Source organism: Passer montanus, unplaced genomic scaffold (genome assembly GCF_014805655.1).
Source record: "Passer montanus isolate IOZ18808 unplaced genomic scaffold, ASM1480565v1 scaffold9, whole genome shotgun sequence".
Classification (NCBI taxonomy): domain Eukaryota; kingdom Metazoa; phylum Chordata; class Aves; order Passeriformes; family Passeridae; genus Passer; species Passer montanus.
The window spans coordinates 2,969,474-2,990,690 of NW_024374367.1; the positions used below are offsets into that span (position 1 = coordinate 2,969,474).

Here is a 21,217-nt window from a genome sequence, read left to right on the forward strand (position 1 = left end):
GCTGATGTGGGATAAATTTGCCAAAATAGCCAAAATCTAGCTGAGCAAGAAAAGATATTATTTCTGCTGCCCCAAGGAGCTAAATCAGGCCAGTGAGAGGTGTACTGTGCACCAGAGCTGGATATGAAGGTGGCAGGTCACCACAGAAACCCTGCCCTCACCTGCTGCCTTTCAGGAGAGGGAAAACAGCCTGGAGGTGGCCAAGCTGAATGACCGGGACTTCCTCTCCACTCTGGAAAACACCATTAGCTTTGGGAAGCCCTTCCTGCTGGAGAATGTCGGCGAGGAGCTGGATCCAGTCCTTGAGCCTGTGCTGCTGAAAGAGGTCTGGTGTCTCCCCTTGGCACAGAGGGCAGTGGGTGCCTGGCTGAGCTGTAAGGGGCCAGCTGGCCAGGGTGCCATGGGGTGGGGTGCATTTGTAGGTCTCCATGGGTGGGCAGAACTCACATGGATGAGTGAGTCCCACGCCTTGGCCAGGGCTCCAGCACCCTGACAGCCTCCTGCGTGTGCTGGTCTTCTGCCAGCAGGCATCTCTGCCTGGGAGGCAGGGCCATGAAATACAGCTGCTGTCTTCAGACACTTCAGTTCCACAGGGAAGCTTGGAGCTCCTCTGTCCTGAGAGCCTTCTGACTCACCTGACTGCAGAGCCCAGGGCAGAGCCAGCAGGGCCATGAAATACAGCCACTGTCTTTGCTTCAGACACTTAGTTCCACAGGGAAGCTTGGAGCTCTTCTGTCCTGAGAGCCTTCTGACTCACCTGACTGCAGAGCCCAGGGCAGAGCAGGATGCCTTCCCTCACAAGAGGAGCCATCCCAACCTTCCTGTATTTGTCCTTCTCTGGTGCAGACCTTCAAACAGCAAGGCAGCACCGTGCTGAAGCTGGGGGATACAGTGATCCCCTACCATGAGGATTTCAAGATGTACATCACCACCAAGCTGCCCAACCCTCACTACAGCCCTGAGGTCTCCACAAAGCTCACCCTCATCAACTTCACCCTCTCACCCAGGTACCTGCTTTTACCCCATTAGCTGCCCATGCTGCTCAGCCTCATCCTGCAGTCCTCAGACCCTCAGGCATGTTGTCCCCTCACCTGCCACCCTCACTTCCATGGCTTTTGTTGTAGTGGCTTGGAAGACCAACTGCTGGGAGAAGTGGTGGCTGCAGAGCGGCCTGACTTAGAGGAAGATAGAAACCAGCTGATTGTTAGCAACGCCCAGATGCGTCAGGAGCTAAAGGTGATAGAAGACCAGATCCTCTATCGGCTCAGCACTTCCGAAGGAAACCCTGTAGATGACTTGGAGCTCATCAAAGTGTTGGAGGCATCCAAGCTGAAGGCAGGAGAGATCCAGGTCAGAAGTGAAAGGTGCTGTCCCCCCTGCAGCTGGGCATCCTCTGCCAGCACTCCAGTAACCATGACATTGCTTCTGTGCTCCAGGCCAAGGTGGCAGTGGCAGAACAGACAGAGAAGGACATCAACATCACCCGCATGCAGTATGTGCCTGTGGCTGTCCGCTCGCAGATCCTCTACTTCTGTGTCTCAGACCTGTCCAACGTGGACCCCATGTACCAGTATTCACTCGAGTGGTTCCTCAACATCTTCCTCTTGGGGATCCGTAACTCTGAGAAAGCAGGTGCCTGCCCAGAGCCATCCTCTCCTCTCCTCTCCTCTCCTCTCCACTCCTCTCCTCTCCCTCAGCCCCCACCTGCACCCGGTCTGCGTGTGAGAGCAGCATCTGTCCTTCCCAGGCAGGCTGTGGGTGTGCCTCTGTGACCAGGAACCCAGAGGTGACACCCTCCACATCCCCATGGCACCTGCCATCCTTGTCTGGTTGTTGCCTTTTTTTCAGAGGAGGTGACACAGCGGGTGGAGAACATCAACAACTACATCACCTTCAGTCTCTACTGCAACGTGTGCCGCAGCCTCTTTGAGAAGCACAAGCTCATGTTTGCCTTCCTGGTCAGCGCCCGGATCCTGATGAATGAGGGGAAGATTGATATGGTGAGCAAGTCACCTCAGTCCTGGGGGGGATCCCATCAGGGCAGCTCAAGCACAGCCTCTTCAGCCCCTAGAACTGTGTGCTGAGTGGAAATGGAGCCTTGACCCCTGGGGTTAGCAACAGGCTTGGCAGCCTGCTGGACAAACACAGGGCCTCTGTCTTTATTCAGCTTTCAAACTGTTCTACATGCAGAGCTGCCTGAATCCCCTGCAGCTTTTGCCAGTTTGCTGCCAGACTGCTGCAAAGGTTAATGAGTTCAGAGGGAGCAGGCAGGGGTTAGCAGAGAGTGGCAGCTGAGCAGTCGCTATGTTGATCTCACCAGACCCTCCAGCTCAGCTACTCCTTGACACACACACCTGGCAGGAGAGCAGCCAGAAGGATACTACAGGATTTTGATGGGATATGGCACCTTGTGCCGTGGGCTCAGGTGGATAGGTTATTATCCATGACCAAATCCTATCCTGCTCCCAGGATGAGTGGCGGTACCTGCTGTCAGGAGGGGCCATAAAGGAGATGAAGGACAACCCAGCTCCAACCTGGCTGAACGAGAGAGCGTGGGGAGACATCCTGGCCTTGAGCAGCTTGAAGAATTTCTCTGGCTTTGACAACGATTTTGCAGACAGCCTTGAAGGGTTCAGGACCATTTTTGACAGCCAGAGCCCTCACAGGCAAGTGTCCCCTGCTTTGCCCATGACATCCCTGGGAGAGCAAGAGGAGCTGATACAGCCACAGTGCCAGCTCTGCTCCCAGTGCAATGCCATGCAAGGGAAAGGATGAGGCACTGCCTTGCCTCCTCAGGGGTGACCACTGCCTGAGGCAGAGCCTTATCCCAATGCCTTATTCCAGCAGCATTTCCTGCTTCCCTAATGGAAGCAATTCTGGCTTGCCTGCTGATGGTTTCAGAGCTACAGACAACAACCTCAGCTAAGGGACTGGAAGGTCCTTGTCCCTTATGAAGCCCCAATGGCTGCTGCAGACAACTTGGGTACTTCTTGTGGAGTGTGGGATCTGGCACATCCCCCCAAAATGTGCCTAATTGCTTTGCAGAGAGCCTTTGCCTGGGAAGTGGGAAGATGAGCTTGATGCCTTCCAGAAGCTGCTGGTTCTGCGGTGTCTGCGTGGAGACAAGGTCACCAACGCCATGCAGGACTTTGTGGTGCGGAACCTGGACCAGCGCTTCATCGAGCCACAGGTGACCCCCCAAAGCAGATGCTGCTGGGACAGGAATGGAGCAGGAGGCCTCAGGCTTGTGACAAATGGGCCACCAATTGCAGTGAGGGTGTTTGTGCCCCTCTACAACCACAGTGTTCCTCCCACAGCTGGGAAATACCTATGTCTGGGATGAGGGATTGTCTTTCTGATGCCCACCAGTTAAACCACACTAGGAGGGGCAGATACTGCACGTGTACAAGGGAAGGGTTTGAATGACAAATGGGAAAGTGGTTCATGGCCTGACCATAATGCAGCAAGAGGAGAGCTGTGGTTCTCACTGATCATGTTCTTGGCCTTGGTACCCAAGAGGACACTGGAGCCTTGGAGGAGAGCTGGAGGCCAGGAAGGTTGAGGAGGTGCTGAGGTGTGCTCCACTACAGCCTCTCCACTCTAACCAACTCTCTATTGCAGACCACAGACCTCTCAGTCGTGTTTAAGGAGTCCACTGCCACCACCCCTCTGGTGTTCGTGCTGTCCCCAGGCACTGACCCCGCTGCTGACCTCTACAAGTTTGCTGAAGAAATGAAGTTCTCACAAAAGCTCTCTGCCATTTCTCTGGGCCAAGGGCAGGTAAGTTGTCAGTGCATACCTGGAACAGCAGTGTCCTGGCACTCGTATCAACCTCGCCAAGCTCCAAGTAGGTCAAACACTTGCAGCACTATGAAAATACCCTCATGCCTCAGGGCCCTTACTCACCAACCTTCTGCTTCTACCCCCTTGGGATGGGAGCTGCAGCAGCTCCCACTACAGTGCCCTCTAATTTCCCAAATTCATCTGCAGTTCTTCTATTCCTTCCAGCCTTCCTCACAGGCTTGTAAAAGCTGTAAAAAACATTGGTGTGCCATCAAACAGCAAAGATCCAGCTGAGCCATGGGGGCAAAGCCAGGCCATAGCTCTGGACAGATGTCCTTCCAGCCAGCTGCAGGGAGCTGCCTCTGTCCTGCTCAGTAGAACACAATGTGCCATGGGAAGGGTCTCTGAGCTCTCCCCTGCTGCCTCTGCAGGGCCCCCGTGCTGAAGCCATGTTGAACACTGCCATGGAGCAGGGCAACTGGGTCTTCTTCCAGAACTGCCACCTGGCCCCCAGCTGGATGCCTTCACTGGAGAGGCTCATCGAGGCCATTGACCCCAGCAAGGTGAGATGTTTCACTGAGCCCACTCTGAGGATAACAGGCAGGAGGCTGGAGCCTGGGAGGAGCCCAGCTCTAGTTCAGACCCATCCATAGGCTCCTTATAGGACCAGAAGGTAACTGCAGTGGCAGCTGCAGGGGCTGTGCCTGCACCCTCTGAGCACTTGCTGCCTTCTGGACCTCCAGGTGCATCCAGACTTCCGCCTCTGGCTCACCAGTCTGCCAAGCAACAACTTCCCTGTGTCCATTCTCCAGAATGGCTCCAAGATGACCATCGAGCCCCCCCGTGGGGTCAAGGCCAACCTGCTCAAGTCCTACATTAGTTTCAGTGATGACTTCTTGAATTCTTGCTCCAAGGTAAGACCCAGATTGTGCTTTGGCTTGCTGCCCCCATTCTGTGCCTGCTGCAATGTATGCTTTCCACCTGGATGTTGCTCCTGTCCAGGTATAGATCTTCCTCCCCATTAGAGAATCCATCTGCTAAAGGAGGTGTTTCTCATAAATTCACATCGGTGAAGAGCCACTTGGAAGTTTTACTTTGAGAAACAGAAGCAACAGTATTTCAGAGTCCTGGCATAAGGCACTTGCAGCTCTCTTTAAGCAAGGAGTGAGCCATGGCCTTCCCCAGCACAGCAGCACTGACTGAGGTTTCCCCCTCTCCAAGCTCCAGCTGGCACTCCTGAACATTTGCTCTACCAGGTCCCAGTGGGACCCGACTCTCTCCAAGGACATCTCCTCCCAGGCTGAGCAATTCTCCCTGCTTCCCACAGGTCACAGAGTTTAAATCCTTGTTGCTGTCACTCTGCTTCTTCCATGGGAACATGCTGGAGAGGAGAAAGTTTGGGCCTCTGGGGTTCAATATCCCCTATGAGTTCACAGACGGAGACCTCCGCATCTGCATCAGTCAGCTGCAAATGTTCTTGAACGAATATGCAGAAATTCCCTACAAGGTGAGAGCTGCCCCTCCTGAGGGAACAGGCTCATGATGCAGATATGGATCAGAACCATGGTGGGGTCTCTTGCAGGTTCTGAAATACACAGCTGGGGAGATCAACTACGGCGGCCGCGTGACCGACGACTGGGACCGGCGCTGCATCATGAGCATTTTGGAAGATTTCTACAAACCTGAGGTTTTAAGTCCTGACTTTTCCTATTCCGAATCAGGTATCTACAAGCAGATCAGTACCTCTTCTGATCTCAATGTAAGTACTCAAGTCACAAACTGCAGCTCATAGATCCACGGGGATTGTCACAGTGCATGTGACAATCTCTCCTCTCTGAAACTCACTGCATTTTCAGGTCCTTGGGGGAATATAAGTTTGTAAGAACCTAGGGATTTTTAGCTGGTCTTGGTCTCAAAGTCTGTGTGGATTCCTCTCCAGGGCTACCTCCAATATGTCAAGGGCCTGCCTCTCAATGACATCCCAGAGCTCTTTGGTTTACACGACAATGCTGACATCACCTTTGCTCAGAACGAGACCTTTGCACTGCTGGGGGCCATTGCACAGCTGCAGCCCAAGACCATCACACTGGGAGGCCGCAGCAGGGAAGAGGTGGGTGCCCCAGTGCTGACAGTGCTCTGGCAGCCAGTGCCCAGTGTGGGCAGTGACCACAAGCACCAGCTCTCAGCAGGTGCCACCCTGGGTGCCAGCGATGGCACTGCCGTGCTGGCGTTAGCTCTCCCTCTTCTCAGCAGCCATGGGGCTGGATTAGAAGGATTCTGCCACTTGCTGCTTTCCTTCCAGATTGTGGAGGAGACCTCCAAGGACATCCTGGCAAAGCTGCCTGAGCCCATGAATTTGCAGGAAGTGATCCAGAAATACCCGCTGCTCTATGAAGAATCCATGAACACAGTGCTGGTGCAGGAGGTGATCAGGTAAAACTCCTGTGGGATCACGTCCCAGGGAACAGCAGAGATGTGCAGGCCCCTGCTGCCACCCCACTTTGGGGAACCTCAGTACTGAGCACAACAGTGGGGCTGGCAGTCACACTAACAACTGTATTGTTCCAGCCAGGGCTTTTGGCTGATTCTGTCTCCATCTGTAACAGTCAGCAGTTTAGGGCTGGAGGAGCAGCTGTGAGACCCTGTTGGAGAGGATTGAGGCTGGCAGTTACATGGAGGAGCTTCACTTGTGTATAAAGATCCACACCCCCTCTGGGCCGGCAATGGGTGATAAACCACTGCATGGAGTCACTCTGCTCCCTCTGCCCTTTCTCTGTAGGTACAACAAGCTCTTGGAGGAGGTTGCCTTAAGTCTGAAGGATTTGCTGAAAGCTCTCAAAGGCCTGGTCGTGATGTCCTCTCGGCTGGAGCTGATGGCCAGCAGTTTGTACAACAACACTGTTCCTGAAATATGGAATGCCAAGGTATGTGTCCCAGCCAGCCCAGCTGCCTGCCAGAGCTCACCCAAACCAGAGGAATGGGTTATCAGCTGCTGCTGGACGGGGCTGTGTCCCATGGAGCTGGCTTTTGGTCCCCTGGCACGGAGGTGTCTCCTGCCTAGTGCAGCTCCCAGTTGTTGCCAGCCCCTGGGCCCTGGGCAGCTCTCAGCAGCTGGGGCACAAGGTCTGGGCTGTCCCTGACTGCATTCAGCACCTCTCTCTGTGGTGCCCCACAGGCCTATCCCTCCCTGAAGCCGTTGGCATCGTGGGTGAACGACTTGGTGCAGCGGATTGAATTCCTGCAGAACTGGATCAGCCACGGGATCCCCTCTGTGTTCTGGATCAGTGGATTCTTCTTTCCCCAAGCCTTCCTCACTGGGACACTGCAGAACTTTGCTAGGAAGTCTGTCATCTCCATCGACACCATCTCGTTCAGCTTCAAGGTCAGTAGATCAGGTGGAGAGTCTGAATTTATTTGAATCTCCTGCTAGAAAGCCACAAAGGCCCTGACCTACCCAAGAGGTGAAGCCACCAGGCTACCCAGCTGCCTATGGCTCCATCATGCTCTCTGTGCTTGGATACACTACCCACCCACATTGCCAGACACCTGCCCAAGGCTGGCAGAGGCTTCTGCTCCCAGACCTGCTCACATCCCCCTCCACCAGCTCTGTCCCTGCTGCCCCTCTGAGAGCTGTGGCACGCTCTCCTTTGGCAGCGCTGGCTTAACCAAGAGCTGCCTAAGAGGCTTCTTGGGGCTGAGCCGCCAGGGACACGCCCTGAGCAGGGCCCGGCGGCCCCTCCCCACGGCAGGTCATGAAGGAGTCGGTGAAGGAGCTGACGCGCCAGCCCAGCGTGGGCTGCTACATCCATGGCTTGTTCCTGGAGGGCGCCCGCTGGGACGCCGCTGCGGGTAAGCTGGAGGAGTCACGCCCCAAGGAGCTCTACACGGATATGGCTGTCATCTGGCTGGTGCCTGAAGCCAACCGCAAGCCTCCAGAATCGGGCTCCTACCTGTGCCCCATCTACAAGACTCTCACTCGCGCAGGTAGGTGCCCTAAAGGCAGACTTCCAGAAGCAGGGCAGCTGCAGAGCAGCCAGGAGGGGCAGCAGGGAGTTCCTCCTGCCATACACGGGCACAGAGAAGGCACTGTTGGCAGTGGCCGGCCAGGGAGATTTCTCCTGCTGTGGTTGAAGAGATGGAGCAGCCAGGCACCGTGGCTCTGCAGCAGTGCCCATGGCCAGGTAGAGACGGCACTGTTGGCAGTGGCCAGCCAGGGAGAAAAGATTTCTCCTGCTGTGGTTGAGGAGATGGAGCAGCCAGGCACCGTGGCTCTGCAGCAGTGCCCATGGCCAGGCCCTGCTCAAGCCCACAAGCCCACTTCCCCCAGTGATCTGGCTTAGGGTGGGGACAAGGGTGCCTGCATGGGGTCACTTGCCTGGTCAGTGTGCAGCCACAGCACCCTCTCACCCTTGCCTCCCCCATCACAGGCACATTGTCAACAACGGGCCACTCCACCAACTACGTGATTGCCGTGGAGATCCCTACGGACAAGCCGGAGAAGCACTGGATCAAACGGGGCACGGCCCTGATCTGTGCCCTGGACTTTTAGCCAGAAACACAGGGCTAGCCCAGGAACCCACTGCAGCTGAGGGCCTGAACCAGGCTGCTGCCCTCCTCTCCTCCTTCTGTTGAGGTGAGTCCTGCCCTTCCCCCGTTGAGGTGTGTCAATAAATGGAGCCTGGTATTGTTGCACTCCCCATGATTACCTCAAATCTCTACACCAAAGAGCTGCCAGCAGGGATAACAGGGCTTGGAGCTGGCACGTGGTGCTCCCAGCCCCACTGCCTCCCACCCCCTTCCCTCACACACCTCTTCCATGGCTGGCCATTACAGGATAGCTTTATTCCTTCAGACAGATCCATTATTTACAGCACTTGATATTACACACAGCAAGAGACAGAAGGATTTTCTTTCCTTCAACAAATACCAAAAGAACTGTTTCATTTCATAGTCAAGATCTGCACACATATTGAAAAAATTCAGTCCTCTCCTGTGGCAGCTCCACCCCAGAACAGTGCTGGGGAGCAGTGTTCACCTCTGATATCTCAGAGCTCCTGGGGGCTGGCAGAAGGCAGACAGGCTGTACCAGCAAGCTCTGGTTAGCAGCCAGCCAGGGAGAAGAGATGTGGGCTCCCTCCACTGCTCCCCCTATCCTGCCTCCACCATTGCAGCAACCAGCCACATCTTGCCCTGGCAAGAGGCTTTACCAAGCCACAGAGTGCACCCTTGTACCATGCCCAGCATCACCAAGGCCCCCATATGCACCTAGTCTGTTCATAATTCATGGGGTTTTCTCTGGGGCCTGGGCCTGGTGCAATTCTGTGTGACCCACAGGCATGGCCAGAGCCACAGAGCTGGTCCCAAGGAGAGCAGCCAGGGCAGCAAGAAGCACAGGCCAGCCCCAGCACTGCCACAGAGGGCTGGGGACAAGGTCCAGCTCCACAGACGAGCCTCATCCAGCAACAGAGCTGCCATGGCCCTCTGGGGAGCCAAGCTACATGGAGAAGGTGTCACCATGCCCAGGAGCTCAGCCAGCACTGGGCAGTGCAGTGTGGGGTGGGTGCAGAAGCAGCTCTGTCCTGGAGCCACCTTGCTAAGAATGGCCAAAGTCTGGGTTAGGACCAAAAATCAGTTTGGGGAAAGGAGGGAGAAGATAGAAAACACACATGAACAGCCCAGGGAAGCACAGAGCTGAAGGCCCGGACACAGGAGGACACAAGCCACAGCCAGCTGCGGCCAGCCCCGCCTCACAGGGGCATTGCCAGTGTTCCCACAACGCCAGCCCCAGCTGCGTGGGCTCCTTCCCTCCGGTCACAGTCCTCAGCCAGGGCACTGAGACAGAGGTGACGACGTCTGGCTGCTGCCATGGCATGGTCAGGCAGCTGAGCACTCCAGCCTCCCTTCTGCTGCAGGGACTCCTCCAGACAGGTTCTTGCCTTTCACAGCTTAGGCGCAGAGAAAAACCCGATTTCCCTTTGTCCCAGGCTCTGCCTGGGCAGAGGGCTTGTCACTGTGGTCCCTCTTCCTTGGGCAAAAGGTAACATAGCTCCAAGTGCCAGTGCCCAAAGCCACAAAGCCCAAGTGCTGTTTGCCAGTCTTGGCTCTCTGGCTACTGGCGCTTGGCTTTGTAGGGGCGGGAGCGTTTCCGGCGGTCCGGCTTCCTCTGCTTGTGCAGGCGGCCGATGCTGACGCCCTGCCGCCGCCGCACCGAGATGTTCTGCTCCACGAGGCTGGCCAGCATGCCTGCAGGACAGCACACACACAGCCCTGGAGTGCTGGCACCACCCGTGCCAGAGGGCAGCCCTGCCCCTCTCACTCAAAAGCCATCAAGGGGCACCTTTTGGGACTATAAACTGGAAGGAGAAAGAAATCTGTGGCTCCCCAGATGGAGCGTCAGCCCGTGCCCCAGGCCTGGCTTGAACAGGGAGCCAGGCAAGGTGAGCAGCCCAGGCTCCCAGCTGCTGCTCCATCACACTCAGTGCAGCTTCCCCAGCTGACCCACACCCTCTGCCCCATGAGGGCAGCTCACCTTCCTGGGCCAGCATGGATATGAAGGTACAAATGAACTCGTCATAGTTGTGGGTTCTCCTCTGGTCATCGATCTACAAAGAGACAAATCCATGAATAATCCACAAGCAGGGGGCAGAGAGAAGGGAGAGTTCAAGGTTAATAGGGGACAAAGAACTGGCATGCCTGGCCCAGCACAGACTAGAGAGACTGAAGCAGGAGGAGAAGGGAGAGTTCAAGGTTAACGGGACAAAGAACTGGCATGCCTGGCCCAGCATAGACGAGGGAGACTGAAGCAGGAAGGGATCTCCTCCCAGCCTATCTTGGGCCAGTGTAAAACTGGGACTGTCTACATCCCCAGACTAGAGAGACTGAAGCAGGAAGGGACCCACCTCCCAGCCTATCTTGGGCCAGTGTAAAACTGGGACTGTCTACATCCCAGTTCAGATGCCAGTATGTTCCACGAAGAGCAGCTGGGAAAAGGTGAAGGTGGGCAGGGAAGGTATCTCTGCTGACTCTCCTATGCCTCCCATCAGTGCTGATGTTCATGCCAGCACTGTATCACCCTCCCCCAGGCTGCCAGTGCTGGCTCAGGGCTGTGCTCTGTCCTGGTAACAGATCTGCCCCAGTGGGCTGTTTGCTAACAGGGAAGAGACTCTGAATGCTCCTCATTGACATTCTCAGCTGGACCACTCTCCCTCCATTTTTACATAAAACCATCCCAAACAAAAGCCTTTGGGCAGATGAATCAGTGCAAACAAGCCAGCAGCACACCTTGAATTTCTTCCTCTTCTCTACCTCCTCCTTCAGGCAGGCCTCATAGTTTGCAATCTCTGCTTCCACACACTTGAGCAGTGCCAGCAGCTCCTACCAGGATCAAAGAGACCAAACATGAGCACAGACCCAACCACAGTCCAGGAGCCAGCAGGGTAAGCTGGCAGGTGCTCATCTCTGTGTTAGGAGAGGGATGATGCATCAAAGGAAAAACATTTGCCAGGGGAAAACAAGGAGATCAGTTCATTGTAGGGGATTCACTATGGCTAATCCAAGGGGAGGTGGGTTCTGCCCCAGCCCTGAGGTTTTGGGACAGGGGAAGGTCTGTGTCTCAGAATCCACCCCCTCCCACCCCCATCCCAAGGGCCTGATTCCCCTCAAAAACAAAATCTGAAGACTTCCCTTTGGAATAGCAGTTTCTACCCAGCTCTCCTCCAGGCAGCCCTTGGTGCCCTTGTGCTGCCTGAGCCTGGTCCTGCCCCTAGCTGGAGGGCACAGACAGGCTGTGAAGGTACCAGTGGTCTGGGACTAGGGGTGCAGGGTGTCACCAGCTCCTGGCCCAGAAGGGAGCACAGCAAGCTAGAGACAGGGTCTGTGCCCACTACCAAGGGAAAGGTCCCCGAGATGACGCAAGGCACAAAACCTGCACTGCCCTGTGCCTCGAGGCACGGCTGCGACGACACGCGAGGGGACACCGTGCACATGCAGTTCAGTCACTGCCAGCGCTGCTGCGCCTCCGGTGAGCTCCACGTTCCCAGGGCTGTCGCAGCACAAAACTCACCTTGGGAGAATACTTTTCCCCCCCAGGGTGATCACTGGTCCTGCCAAGTCCCACCTTCTCTTTGCTGTCACTGGCCTCACTGCCCTCCTTCTCCTCCAGTTTGATCGCGACCGGGGCCTCTTCACCGGGTTTGATGGAAGAGGGGGAGTTTTTCCCATCTACACACAGGGGAAGAAGTGTTAGGAGCCACCACAAAGGACTGGCATCACCCCCAAAGCCAAAGGACACTGTCCTGTCACCCCGCTAAAGCAGGCACTTGCCTACAGCAGCCAGCGGGCAGAAGACGCCGTCCTCGGTGAGGTGCAGCAGCCCGGAGCTGACGATGGGCCCCAGGTCCCTGACGGCGCGGTTGTAGCGCATGCAGTCGACGCGCAGCAGCCCGTCCTCCTCCCCGAAGAGCACCTTGGAGATGTGCGAGGTGACGGGGCTGGAGGGGCGCGTGGCGCTGGCCGAGCGGATGGGGGAGCGCAGCGGCGAGTTGAAGGCGCTGCCGATCTCGGAGGCCGTGTCCGTGCTCTCGTTGCTGGGGGTGGGCGAGGGCTGCGAGTGGGTGACCACAGCCACGGCGGCACCCCCGCCGCTCGTCTTGATGGACAGGGGAATGGAAAGATCCTTTTGAGATTCCTTCAGCTTCTCAGCCAGGACATTGATGGTGTTGGGCTGCAGGACAGAGAGCTGGCCATCTGCGGCCCCTGCCACGTGCTCTTGCTTCACTTGCCCTTTCCTCTTGTACCTGCCCAGAAACACAGCAGGGAAGGTGAGTAGATGGTGGAAAGAGGTGGGTGCCCACCATGGGCACTGCCAGCTCTGTGCTCAGCAGTCCAGGCTGCCTGCTGGCATGAAACAAGGTCTGGAACACTTCAACATCACCCCTAGCACTACTAAGCCACTCAGCCCCAGGGACCCCTACACTGCGGGGGGGCACAGGGTACTGTGTACCCCCCCTGCTCTTCTTCCAAAGCCCCCAAAGTTCCCTTGCTATGACTCCAACTTCCTGGCCTCAGCACTGTCACCAGGAGCTGAATTGGCAATCAGCACTGTGGAACCAAGGTTCCTCAAAGCCCCAAAGCCTGCTGCCAATACACAGTTACTCTCAGGGCAGCTGAAATTCAGTTGGCTGTAAAGAGCTACAGAAGGACATTACAAAACCCAGTGAATGAAAAGTAAAATAGCAGGTGAAGAGAAGAATGCAACTATCAAGATCTAAGGAAGGAGGTTAGAGAATCCTCACTGACAGTTCTGCAAATGTCAGCACCCAGCCCTCCACCCACAGCTCAAGCTGTCACCTGATGGCTGAGTTGGTGTTACGAACTTCCTCCTCATCATCATCATCATAGTCATCCTCATCATCCGAGTACTGCTGGTGCTGTCGGACTGGGACCCGGTTACGACCCACTCCTGCTGCAAGGTCTTCCTCTTCCTGCAACACACCACTGCTGAAGGCCTGCTGGCAGCAGGGCAAGGAGGAAGAACCCAGTGGACTCATCCTGGGTCCAGCCCAACACAGGACTTGGCTCTTTTGAGAGGAAACAGGGACCCTTCCCCATTTTTGTTCGGCTTACCCACATTAAGGTAAACCTCCTTTGTCAGGTCAGTCTTTATTTACCCTCTCCCCTCCCAGCCTGGGTTAGTGCTGGGCCAGGCTGGCTGCAAGGCAGGGCCAGGCTTAGGCCAGCTGACAGCTCTGGTCCCACAGAGGGGATGGAGTGCAGGCAAAGAGCTCAGCTTGAATCAGGTGTGCTGCTAGCCTGGCGCTCCAGCCTACCTGCATGGGGGACTTGGCGTAGTTGTGGTTGTCCAGGAAGGCTGGCAGTCTCTGCACAATGGGGTTGGGGTTTGCTGGAGGGGCCCCATTGATGCCGCTCGCTGCTGTCTTTGGCACCGGTTTGGATTTGCTGGGTGGGCTCTGCGTGGCCGTGGGGTGGCCCTGGCTGGTGGGTTCTTCAGTGCCATCTGCCACACAAGCACAGCACAGCCTTTCATCACCAGCACTGTCACCTTTTACTCCATGTCCTCTACCACCCCTTACTCACCCAGGTGAGAGAAGAGCTCTTGCACTCTCCCAGACCACAACCACCTCCACCTGTCACCAGTGCCCCCAGGCTCCAGCCCTCCCACTTTCAAGCTCTGCACCCTCCAACACAGCCCCAAGCACACAGGCATCACCATACTCCAGCATAGTGCACGTGGAGCAGGGCTCACAGAAAAGAAAGTGAAGCTGACAAGAAGACAGTCCCAAGCCCCAGGTCAGCCAGCTGTTGTCACCACCCTGTGCTCACTCCATGGCAGGCTAGGCTGGCAACACTGCTGGTACAAGGTCCTACCTGGATGGGTGCTCTCTGGAGTCACAGTCTTGCTGCTGGCTGGCTTTGCCTCTTCAGCAGGCTGAGACTCCTGAGACTTCTGTGTCTGGATCAGCTCAGGCTGAGTTACTCGGATAAGCTTTAAAGCAAATGACATAGAAACTGCATGCTGGACCAGCAGTGACCCAAACCACATCCCTCCCACTCAAGCACTGCAGAGCTCATGAGGGTGCACCAACACCATGTGCCCAGGTACACAAATGACACAGGTGAACCAACTCCAGGTGAGCAGCAATGGCGAAGAAGTGAGATTTTTCCCAGGGGCAAACAAAACCCCTAAAACCAGGGCCCTGGCACCACAGGTGGATGCCCTGCTTCCCAGGTGAGCAGCAATGGCCAAGAAGTGAGGCTGGCTATGATCTCTTCCCACAAGATTTTTCCCAGGGCCAAACAAAACCCCTAAAACTAGGGCCCTGGCACCACAGGTGGATGCCCTGAAAAAGCCTATTCCCTCCACCAGCCTGCACCCCCTCAGGGCCTGGGCTGTCCCACCTGCTGCAAGGCCTCCAGCACAGTCTGGCGGTTCATCTTCAGGATGTGCAGCTTGGACTCGTACTTCATCCTCCGGTCAGGCACCACGGCCATCAGGTTGAAGCGGATGTCGTGGTACGGCTCCCTGCAGGAAGGCAGCAGCCCTCAGCCACGGGATCTGGTCACAGCCCCATCCCCACCTCCTGCCCAGGCATTTAACACCAACACACCCAAGGCTTCTCCCCAAAACCAGGTCAACCTCGCAGAGGCCAGTGAAGCATTACAAAGTTTCTTCAGCTACCACACAAAACACTCACAGAGTCACGGGTTAGCTGAGGTGGGAAGAGACCTATGAGACTCATCTGCTCCAGTCCCTGCTCCAGCAGTATCACCCAGAGCTGGTCACAGGACAACACCCAGACAGCTTCTGAATAGCTCCAGATATGGAGACTCCATCTTTAGGCAACCTATGCCAGTGCTGTCACCCTCATGCCCAAGCATCCAGGAGGCCCAGCTCAAGACCAGAAGCAACACTCCTTCTCCTATGGACTTGAGCTAACACGGACCTAACCAGGCCACTCCTAACACTGTGCAGCATTTGCAGGGACTCTGCATCACACAGGGAATGCATGCTCTGCAGGCAAGAGAAGGCAAGGGGCCAAGCACCTGCACCTCTCCATAGGCAACCTCCATCCCCACTTCCACCACCTGCCACTCAGAAACCAGTGGACAAATAACCCAGGGGAATATGGCAAGGGGCCAGTGCTTTCCCCATGGGCCAGGACATTACCCTGCAGTGGCCAGGCCAATGCGCTCCATGATCACTCTCCTGGCTTTGTCCGTCCATTCCTCGTCATCTGCCCACGGCCCTGGGATAACAAGACAGCTGCACTTAGCAAAGCAGGCCATGCTTAAGTAAACCAGGTACATGAAGTGGGTACCTCACCAAAGGGACTGACAGAGAGAAACCTGGCAGGGATAAATAACTGCCTGAGTGACAGAACTGAGGGGTCTGTAAGAGAAGGGAGTAACCTAGGCAGCCCAGTAGGATCTGTTTGGACCAGTCTCAACACACAGCAGTTATGTGGCAAAAGGAGAGAGCAAGGAGATAAATTCTCCTTCCTATATGAAGTTACTTCAGAGCTGAAAGACCTTATGGCCCTGAGCAACTGGGATGAAAATGGCAAGGCTGGAAAAATACAAGCAATGCATTTAGAAATAACTGCTTTCCAGGCATAGTCCCCAGCAAAGTTGTAAGAGAAGGGAGTAACCTGGGCAGCCCAGTGGGATCTGTATGGACCAGTCTCAACACACAGCGGTTATTTGGCAAAAGGAGAGAGCAAGGAGATAAATTCTCCTTCCTATATGAAGTTATTTCAGAGCTGAAGGACCTTATGGCCCTCAGCAACTGGGAGGAAAATAGCAAGGCTGGAAAAACACAAGCAATGCATTTAGAAATAACTGCTTTCCAGGCATAGTCCCCAGCACAAAGGCTCCAAAATTAGCTGTCAAAACTCAGGACAAATCTGGGAGCCAACACTAACACCAGTTAACACTAAGAGGCAATGAAAAACAATACATTTGGACACACCAAGGTGCTATTCACCTGTGCCAACAAGCAGGGACAGGTGGCTCTTACCGTGGTCAATGGGATAGACCTTCAGGCCGTCCAGCTCAAAGAGGCGTCCCTTGATGGGGACATAGCTGACAAAGTGAAAAGCCTCCATGGTCCGCACTGCGCTGATCCCGTTCTGCTTCTCCGGCAAGTGCCGTGGCTCTGGCCTGCAGGGGAGAGAGGCCATGGAGAGTCTGCCTCCTCCAGACAGGAGGAGCAGCTGCAGACAGCCCCCACTCACCTGGCATGGCTGTTGTGGGCCTTGGCCAGCTCCGGGGCATTGCCGATGGCATAGCCTTTGCTCTGCAGCCAACAGCAAGAGAGAACAGCTGAGAAGTGACAGGGAACAACTGAAATGCTTCACCTTCCCATTCCTCCCTCCATCTACCACAGGACCAGGACAGAAACCCTCAGGCACATCCTCTACTCTTCTGAGTTACAGGTAAAGTCCGAGATGGAAAAAGCACACAATTTCTACTGAATAAATTACAGCTGGAGAAAAACAGACTCCACAATAGGTCTGAAGGGAGGGGGACTTTTGATAACAGGGAGTAACATGGCAGAAGGCTCAGAGCTGTGCCCAGCCTAAAGGGGATCAAGGCTCTGAGCAAGGCATGAGAGAGAAGAGGCAGTCCTGCTGCAGTCTGCAGCCAGAGAGGCAGGGAAGGAGCCAGCTCATGAAAAGCATCATCCCAAGAGGGGAGCAAGAGGCAGCGCCACCTGTGCCACCCCTGCACAACCCTGCCCAACCCTGTCCCTACCTCAGGGCTAAAGCCTTTGGTGAAATCCTTCATGCGGCTCAACGTGGGGCCCAGGTCAACATTGTTGCAGTTCAGGAGGACGCTCAGCAGGGCATGGGTGGCACAGGAATTGGGGATCAGCTAGAGAGTAACACAAAGACCAACTTAACCAGCAGGAACAAGGCAGCCTTTCAACAACCCTGTGTTGAATAATCAACTGAAAGTACTGATGCAAGAACCACCAGCACTGTGAGAGCAGCGACCTGACCTCAGCTCTCACAGGAAGGAGGGAAGTCAGTGTCACTGAGTGAGCCTCACCATGCCCCATGAGCATCTGCTCACAGTGCAGGCTGCAGTCTCCCAGCCCTCACTGGATTCCCTCCAACCCGGAGCTCAGGGAAGACACTCCCAGGAAGGAGGAGCTGCCCTCAGGACCAGCAAGATCAGTGCAGCCTGTCAGCAGCACAGGAGGTGTCACAGGAGACAGCCCACACACACTTTCCCCGGGCTGGAGCCCACCTGGTGAGCAAAGAACATGTTATTGACGATGTCATCGTCGATCACCGACGTCTCGTCCACCAGCGTGGAGACCTTGCGGCGCGACCGGCGCTCCTCAATCCACTTGAACAGGAAGATGAACCCATACACGGGGCTGCAAGAGAAGGCAGCAGCTGCAGAGCTCTGCAACAGCCACACCAGAGGGGCTGCTCTGCCCAGCATCACAAACCCTCTGTTTCACAGCACAGCAAAGACAGAGAGGAAAAGCAGAGGGACCAGGGCTGTCTTTCTGGCAGTGACCATCCCTGCACAATCCCCCAGCGCGACACCACGGAGAACATTCCTGCACTGATGCTCCAGGCTCAGCCTACAGTCAAGCTTGAAAACTTTGGGGACTGACAAGTCTAAAGAGGCTGAGGACACAGAAATGAGAAAATCCCCTCTGGACACTGACTGAGTGCAGAACAGTGCCTGGCCACTGAATGACCATCCTTTTACACTTACCTTGGAGTCATTCTTGAGAGGAATTCAGCAATGGCTTTTAAGAAGCAACAGCCTCAAAGCCTTTTCCCAGTACCAGGACAGGGAGAAAGCTCACACTGCAATCACACCACCTCTCCATGGAGAGAGGGAGTTGAACCCCTTGGAGGATGTTCCCGAGCTGCCCCAAAGCTGAGGAAGCCCTCCAGGTGCATCACTCACAGCTCTGACCCCCATGACAGACAAGCTCACACAGGCCCCTCTGAACACCTGGCCAAGAGTTCCCACAGACCACTCTGCTTAGCACAGCTCACACTCTCAGGCCTCTGACTCACCCTTGGCATTTGCTCTGCAGATCATAAATCTCCTCTACCTGCACTCCCTTGACCCCTGCAGACAAAGGAGAGAAGCTGGTGTAAGGCCCACCAGGAAGGACAGGGCAGTGTCAGGCACAAAAACGACTTCTCAGAAAGGATTCCAGGACTTACCAAAATCTTCAACCAGGAGTGTGAAAAGACCTGAAAGGAACAAAAGCAACAGGTTACTTCTGGCTGAAGAGAGCAGAGGAAATCCACTGTGATCATCCCCTGAGAGTCCCAGGTGGTCCCAGGCAAGGCACAGGCAGGAAATCCAGAGCAGAGTGGCACCAGGATCACAGCAACCCCAGCAGTGCAGCTGCTGGGCTCAGAGGTGCTCCAACCCCCTTCACCCCTCCATCCCCACTCATCATCCTCTTCCTCAAGGGAACCTGAACAGCTCTTTCCTGCCAGAGCCCTCTGCAGATGGCCTGCCAAGGGAGCAGCAGGGAGCACCTAAGTGACACACACACACACTTGTAACCAGAGAGATAAATGACTGACAACATCACAAGATACATTAAAAATATATCATTTCTGTTCATGTTAGTGAAAGCCAGTGAGGGGAAATCCAGATCACAGCAGCAGGGCTGCAGGGAAGTCCAAAGGTTGAAAGAAGCTCATCTTCATCTCCCTGTCTCTGGGGAACCAAATCCAACAGCCTGTCTCCAGGGGCTACAGAATTCAGGAGGACATAACCAGGGACACAGAGACAGCCACAAGAAAACAGGGATTGTCAGCCATCAGCAGCTGAGCAGCAGCTGCCACTCTGGGGCTGAAGCAAAGGCAGTCAGCCCTGTTTTCAGGCAGTCACTCTGCATGTGGAGTAAGCGAGTTCGAGACTGGAATAACAAATCTGCTTCTTTAGCTCCCTTAGAAAGGCTGCTGAAAGCCTGGGAGGAAGTCCAGGGAATACCAATAAGAAGGATTAAATCCAGAGAAACATCCCTGTAAGCAATGGATTTAAGGCCCCTGATGTATGTGGCTCAATTAAGAAGAGCCCAAGGGGCTTCCACAGCAAAGTTAGAATGATTAAAACAGGGAGGAAACTCCTGGGAGCAAAAAGTCTTCATTAACTTAGCAGAAAACATTGTATTTCTTACAAAATGGTCAGTGAGAAGAAATAAGCTGTGGAAATAACATGCTTCAAACAGTGGGAGGCCAGGCCACTACACCAAACCCCATCACCTTCCTGGTCCCTTCCAAGCCCACGCTTTTCTCTGGCACTTTTCAGTATTTCATTTTACCTCAGCACCCACAAGAGGCACAGCCCTGCTGCTGGCACCTCTCCTGGAACACCCACACCACATGAGATGGACACGTTCTGCTGTCCACAAGCACACATAACACCATGCCAGCAGCCTGGATGTCCCCAAGGCTCCCTTCCCCACCCAAACCTGGATCCACCGACCCTTCCTGACCAGTAAAGCACCCACAGATTCCACCCCAAGCCCCAGGCAGAGCCACTGGGGAGATATTCAGCTACTGGGATGTGCTGGAAGCTGAGAGCAGCACACGGGTCACTGCTGACATCTGTCCCAGCTGCCACACAGCCAAAAAAACCTGCCTCTGCCCAGACTGACTGTCCCCCAAGCAAACAACCTTCCTCCCAGCTGTGAGAATCCAGACCATGTCCTGGGAATGATTTCAGCCTTTTCCAAGTACCAGTAAAGAGAACAAAGACCAGCAAAACTGTGGGTGACTGGGACACCGAGAGCAGACAGAATCCATTGCTGAGTGCAAGGGACAATAACTCCAGAGGTCACATTTCCTCACCCACAGCCCCGAAACTCACCACCCATCCTAGAGAGCAGCTCCCAGCCTTGCACAGGGCAACCCCATCCCACACCACAGCGACTCCGAGGGGTAAAACAGCATTTCAGACACCGCCAGCTTCGGCCCTGAAACCCCAGCCCCTGAAAGAGCTCCCTCAGGGCAGCGGGAAGGGAGCACCCCTGCCCTCCTGCCCCAGCTCCTCCTGCACCCCGCATCTCACCCCCGAACTGCACCGGGGCACCCACAGCCCCCCAGAGTGCACCTGCACACCCCAACCCCGCAGCCCCCCAAGCTGCACCAGCCCAGCCCCCCGAACCCCGCCCGTGCAGCCCAAACCCCGCCTCCGGGCCCCTCCGCCGCCCCGCGCTGTGCCCCGGGCCGCCCGCAGCCCCGCCCTCCGCGCGGTGCCGTGCCCCGCTCACCGGGGTCGCTCTCCAGCTCCAGCCAGCCCTTATTCATCTTCCCGCGGGCCGGGCCGCGCCGCCATCGCCGGCCCCGCCGCGCGCCCCGCCGTCGCTCCCCGCGCGGCGTCAGCGCGCGCCGCCACGTCACGCGGCCGCGACACGGGGACACGTGGTGGCGGAGGGGCGGGAACGGCCCGGGAACGGCCTGGGAATGGCCTGGGAATGGCACGGGAACGGCCCGGGAATGGCCTGGGAATGGCACGGGAACGGCCCGGGAATGGCCTGGGAATGGCACGGGAACGGCCCGGGAATGGCCTGGGAATGGCACGGGAACGGCCCGGGAATGGTCTGGGAATGGCACGGGAACGGCCCGGGAATGGCACGGGAACGGCACGGGAACGGCGCGGGAATGGCCTGGGAATGGCACGGGAACGGCTCGGGAATGCCCTGGGAATGGCCTGGGAACGGCCTGGGAATGGCACGGGAACGGCCCGGGAATGGCCTGGGAATGGCACGGGAACGGCTCGGGAACGGCCCGGGAACTGTTCCGAACAGAGGCCCGGGAATGGCCCAGAATGGCCCGGGAACTGCTCCGAGCAGGGCCCCGGGGATGGCCCCGCATTCCCTGGACACTGCCCCGAGCGGAGGAGGAGGGCCCGGCGCTCTAGC

At 56.1% G+C, this 21,217-nt stretch overlaps 2 protein-coding genes across 4 annotated transcripts in view; one reads left to right on the forward strand and one right to left on the reverse strand.

Moving 5' to 3' along the window:
- DNAH1 (dynein axonemal heavy chain 1) overlaps positions 1–8,459 on the forward strand; it is a 67,575-nt gene extending 59,116 nt beyond the window's left edge. The window contains exons 61-78 of the mRNA XM_039734189.1: positions 176–325; positions 847–1,007; positions 1,125–1,350; positions 1,437–1,632; positions 1,849–2,000; positions 2,470–2,666; positions 3,046–3,190; positions 3,622–3,780; positions 4,215–4,346; positions 4,527–4,697; positions 5,111–5,290; positions 5,366–5,542; positions 5,723–5,893; positions 6,086–6,216; positions 6,563–6,707; positions 6,959–7,165; positions 7,533–7,767; positions 8,211–8,459. Coding sequence (XP_039590123.1) covers positions 176–325; positions 847–1,007; positions 1,125–1,350; positions 1,437–1,632; positions 1,849–2,000; positions 2,470–2,666; positions 3,046–3,190; positions 3,622–3,780; positions 4,215–4,346; positions 4,527–4,697; positions 5,111–5,290; positions 5,366–5,542; positions 5,723–5,893; positions 6,086–6,216; positions 6,563–6,707; positions 6,959–7,165; positions 7,533–7,767; positions 8,211–8,332 — 3,057 coding nt within the window. The 3' untranslated portion in view covers positions 8,333–8,459. The remainder of the gene's footprint in view (positions 1–175; positions 326–846; positions 1,008–1,124; positions 1,351–1,436; positions 1,633–1,848; positions 2,001–2,469; positions 2,667–3,045; positions 3,191–3,621; positions 3,781–4,214; positions 4,347–4,526; positions 4,698–5,110; positions 5,291–5,365; positions 5,543–5,722; positions 5,894–6,085; positions 6,217–6,562; positions 6,708–6,958; positions 7,166–7,532; positions 7,768–8,210) is intronic.
- Positions 8,460–8,604: 145 nt separating this feature from the next.
- BAP1 (BRCA1 associated protein 1) lies at positions 8,605–20,647 on the reverse strand. 3 transcript variants are annotated; one of them, XM_039734186.1, is made up of 17 exons: positions 20,567–20,647; positions 18,501–18,530; positions 18,348–18,402; positions 17,554–17,686; positions 17,056–17,175; positions 16,536–16,597; positions 16,319–16,461; positions 15,470–15,548; positions 14,701–14,824; positions 14,170–14,287; positions 13,611–13,798; positions 13,132–13,265; positions 12,106–12,578; positions 11,900–12,003; positions 11,065–11,157; positions 10,313–10,385; positions 8,605–10,026 (listed from the first exon to the last, which is right to left on the reverse strand). In XM_039734186.1, the coding sequence occupies exons 1-17, from the start codon at positions 20,601–20,603 to the stop codon at positions 9,893–9,895; spliced, it is 2,100 nt and encodes a 699-aa protein (XP_039590120.1). In that variant the 5' UTR covers positions 20,604–20,647; the 3' UTR covers positions 8,605–9,892. The 3 variants fall into 3 exon arrangements, 2 of the variants coding, with proteins under 2 accessions (XP_039590120.1, XP_039590119.1); XM_039734185.1 differs by having other exon boundaries at positions 11,846–12,003; positions 20,567–20,631; XR_005630408.1 differs by lacking the exons at positions 8,605–10,026; positions 10,313–10,385 and having other exon boundaries at positions 11,708–12,003; positions 20,567–20,631.
- Positions 20,648–21,217: the final 570 nt, after the last annotated feature.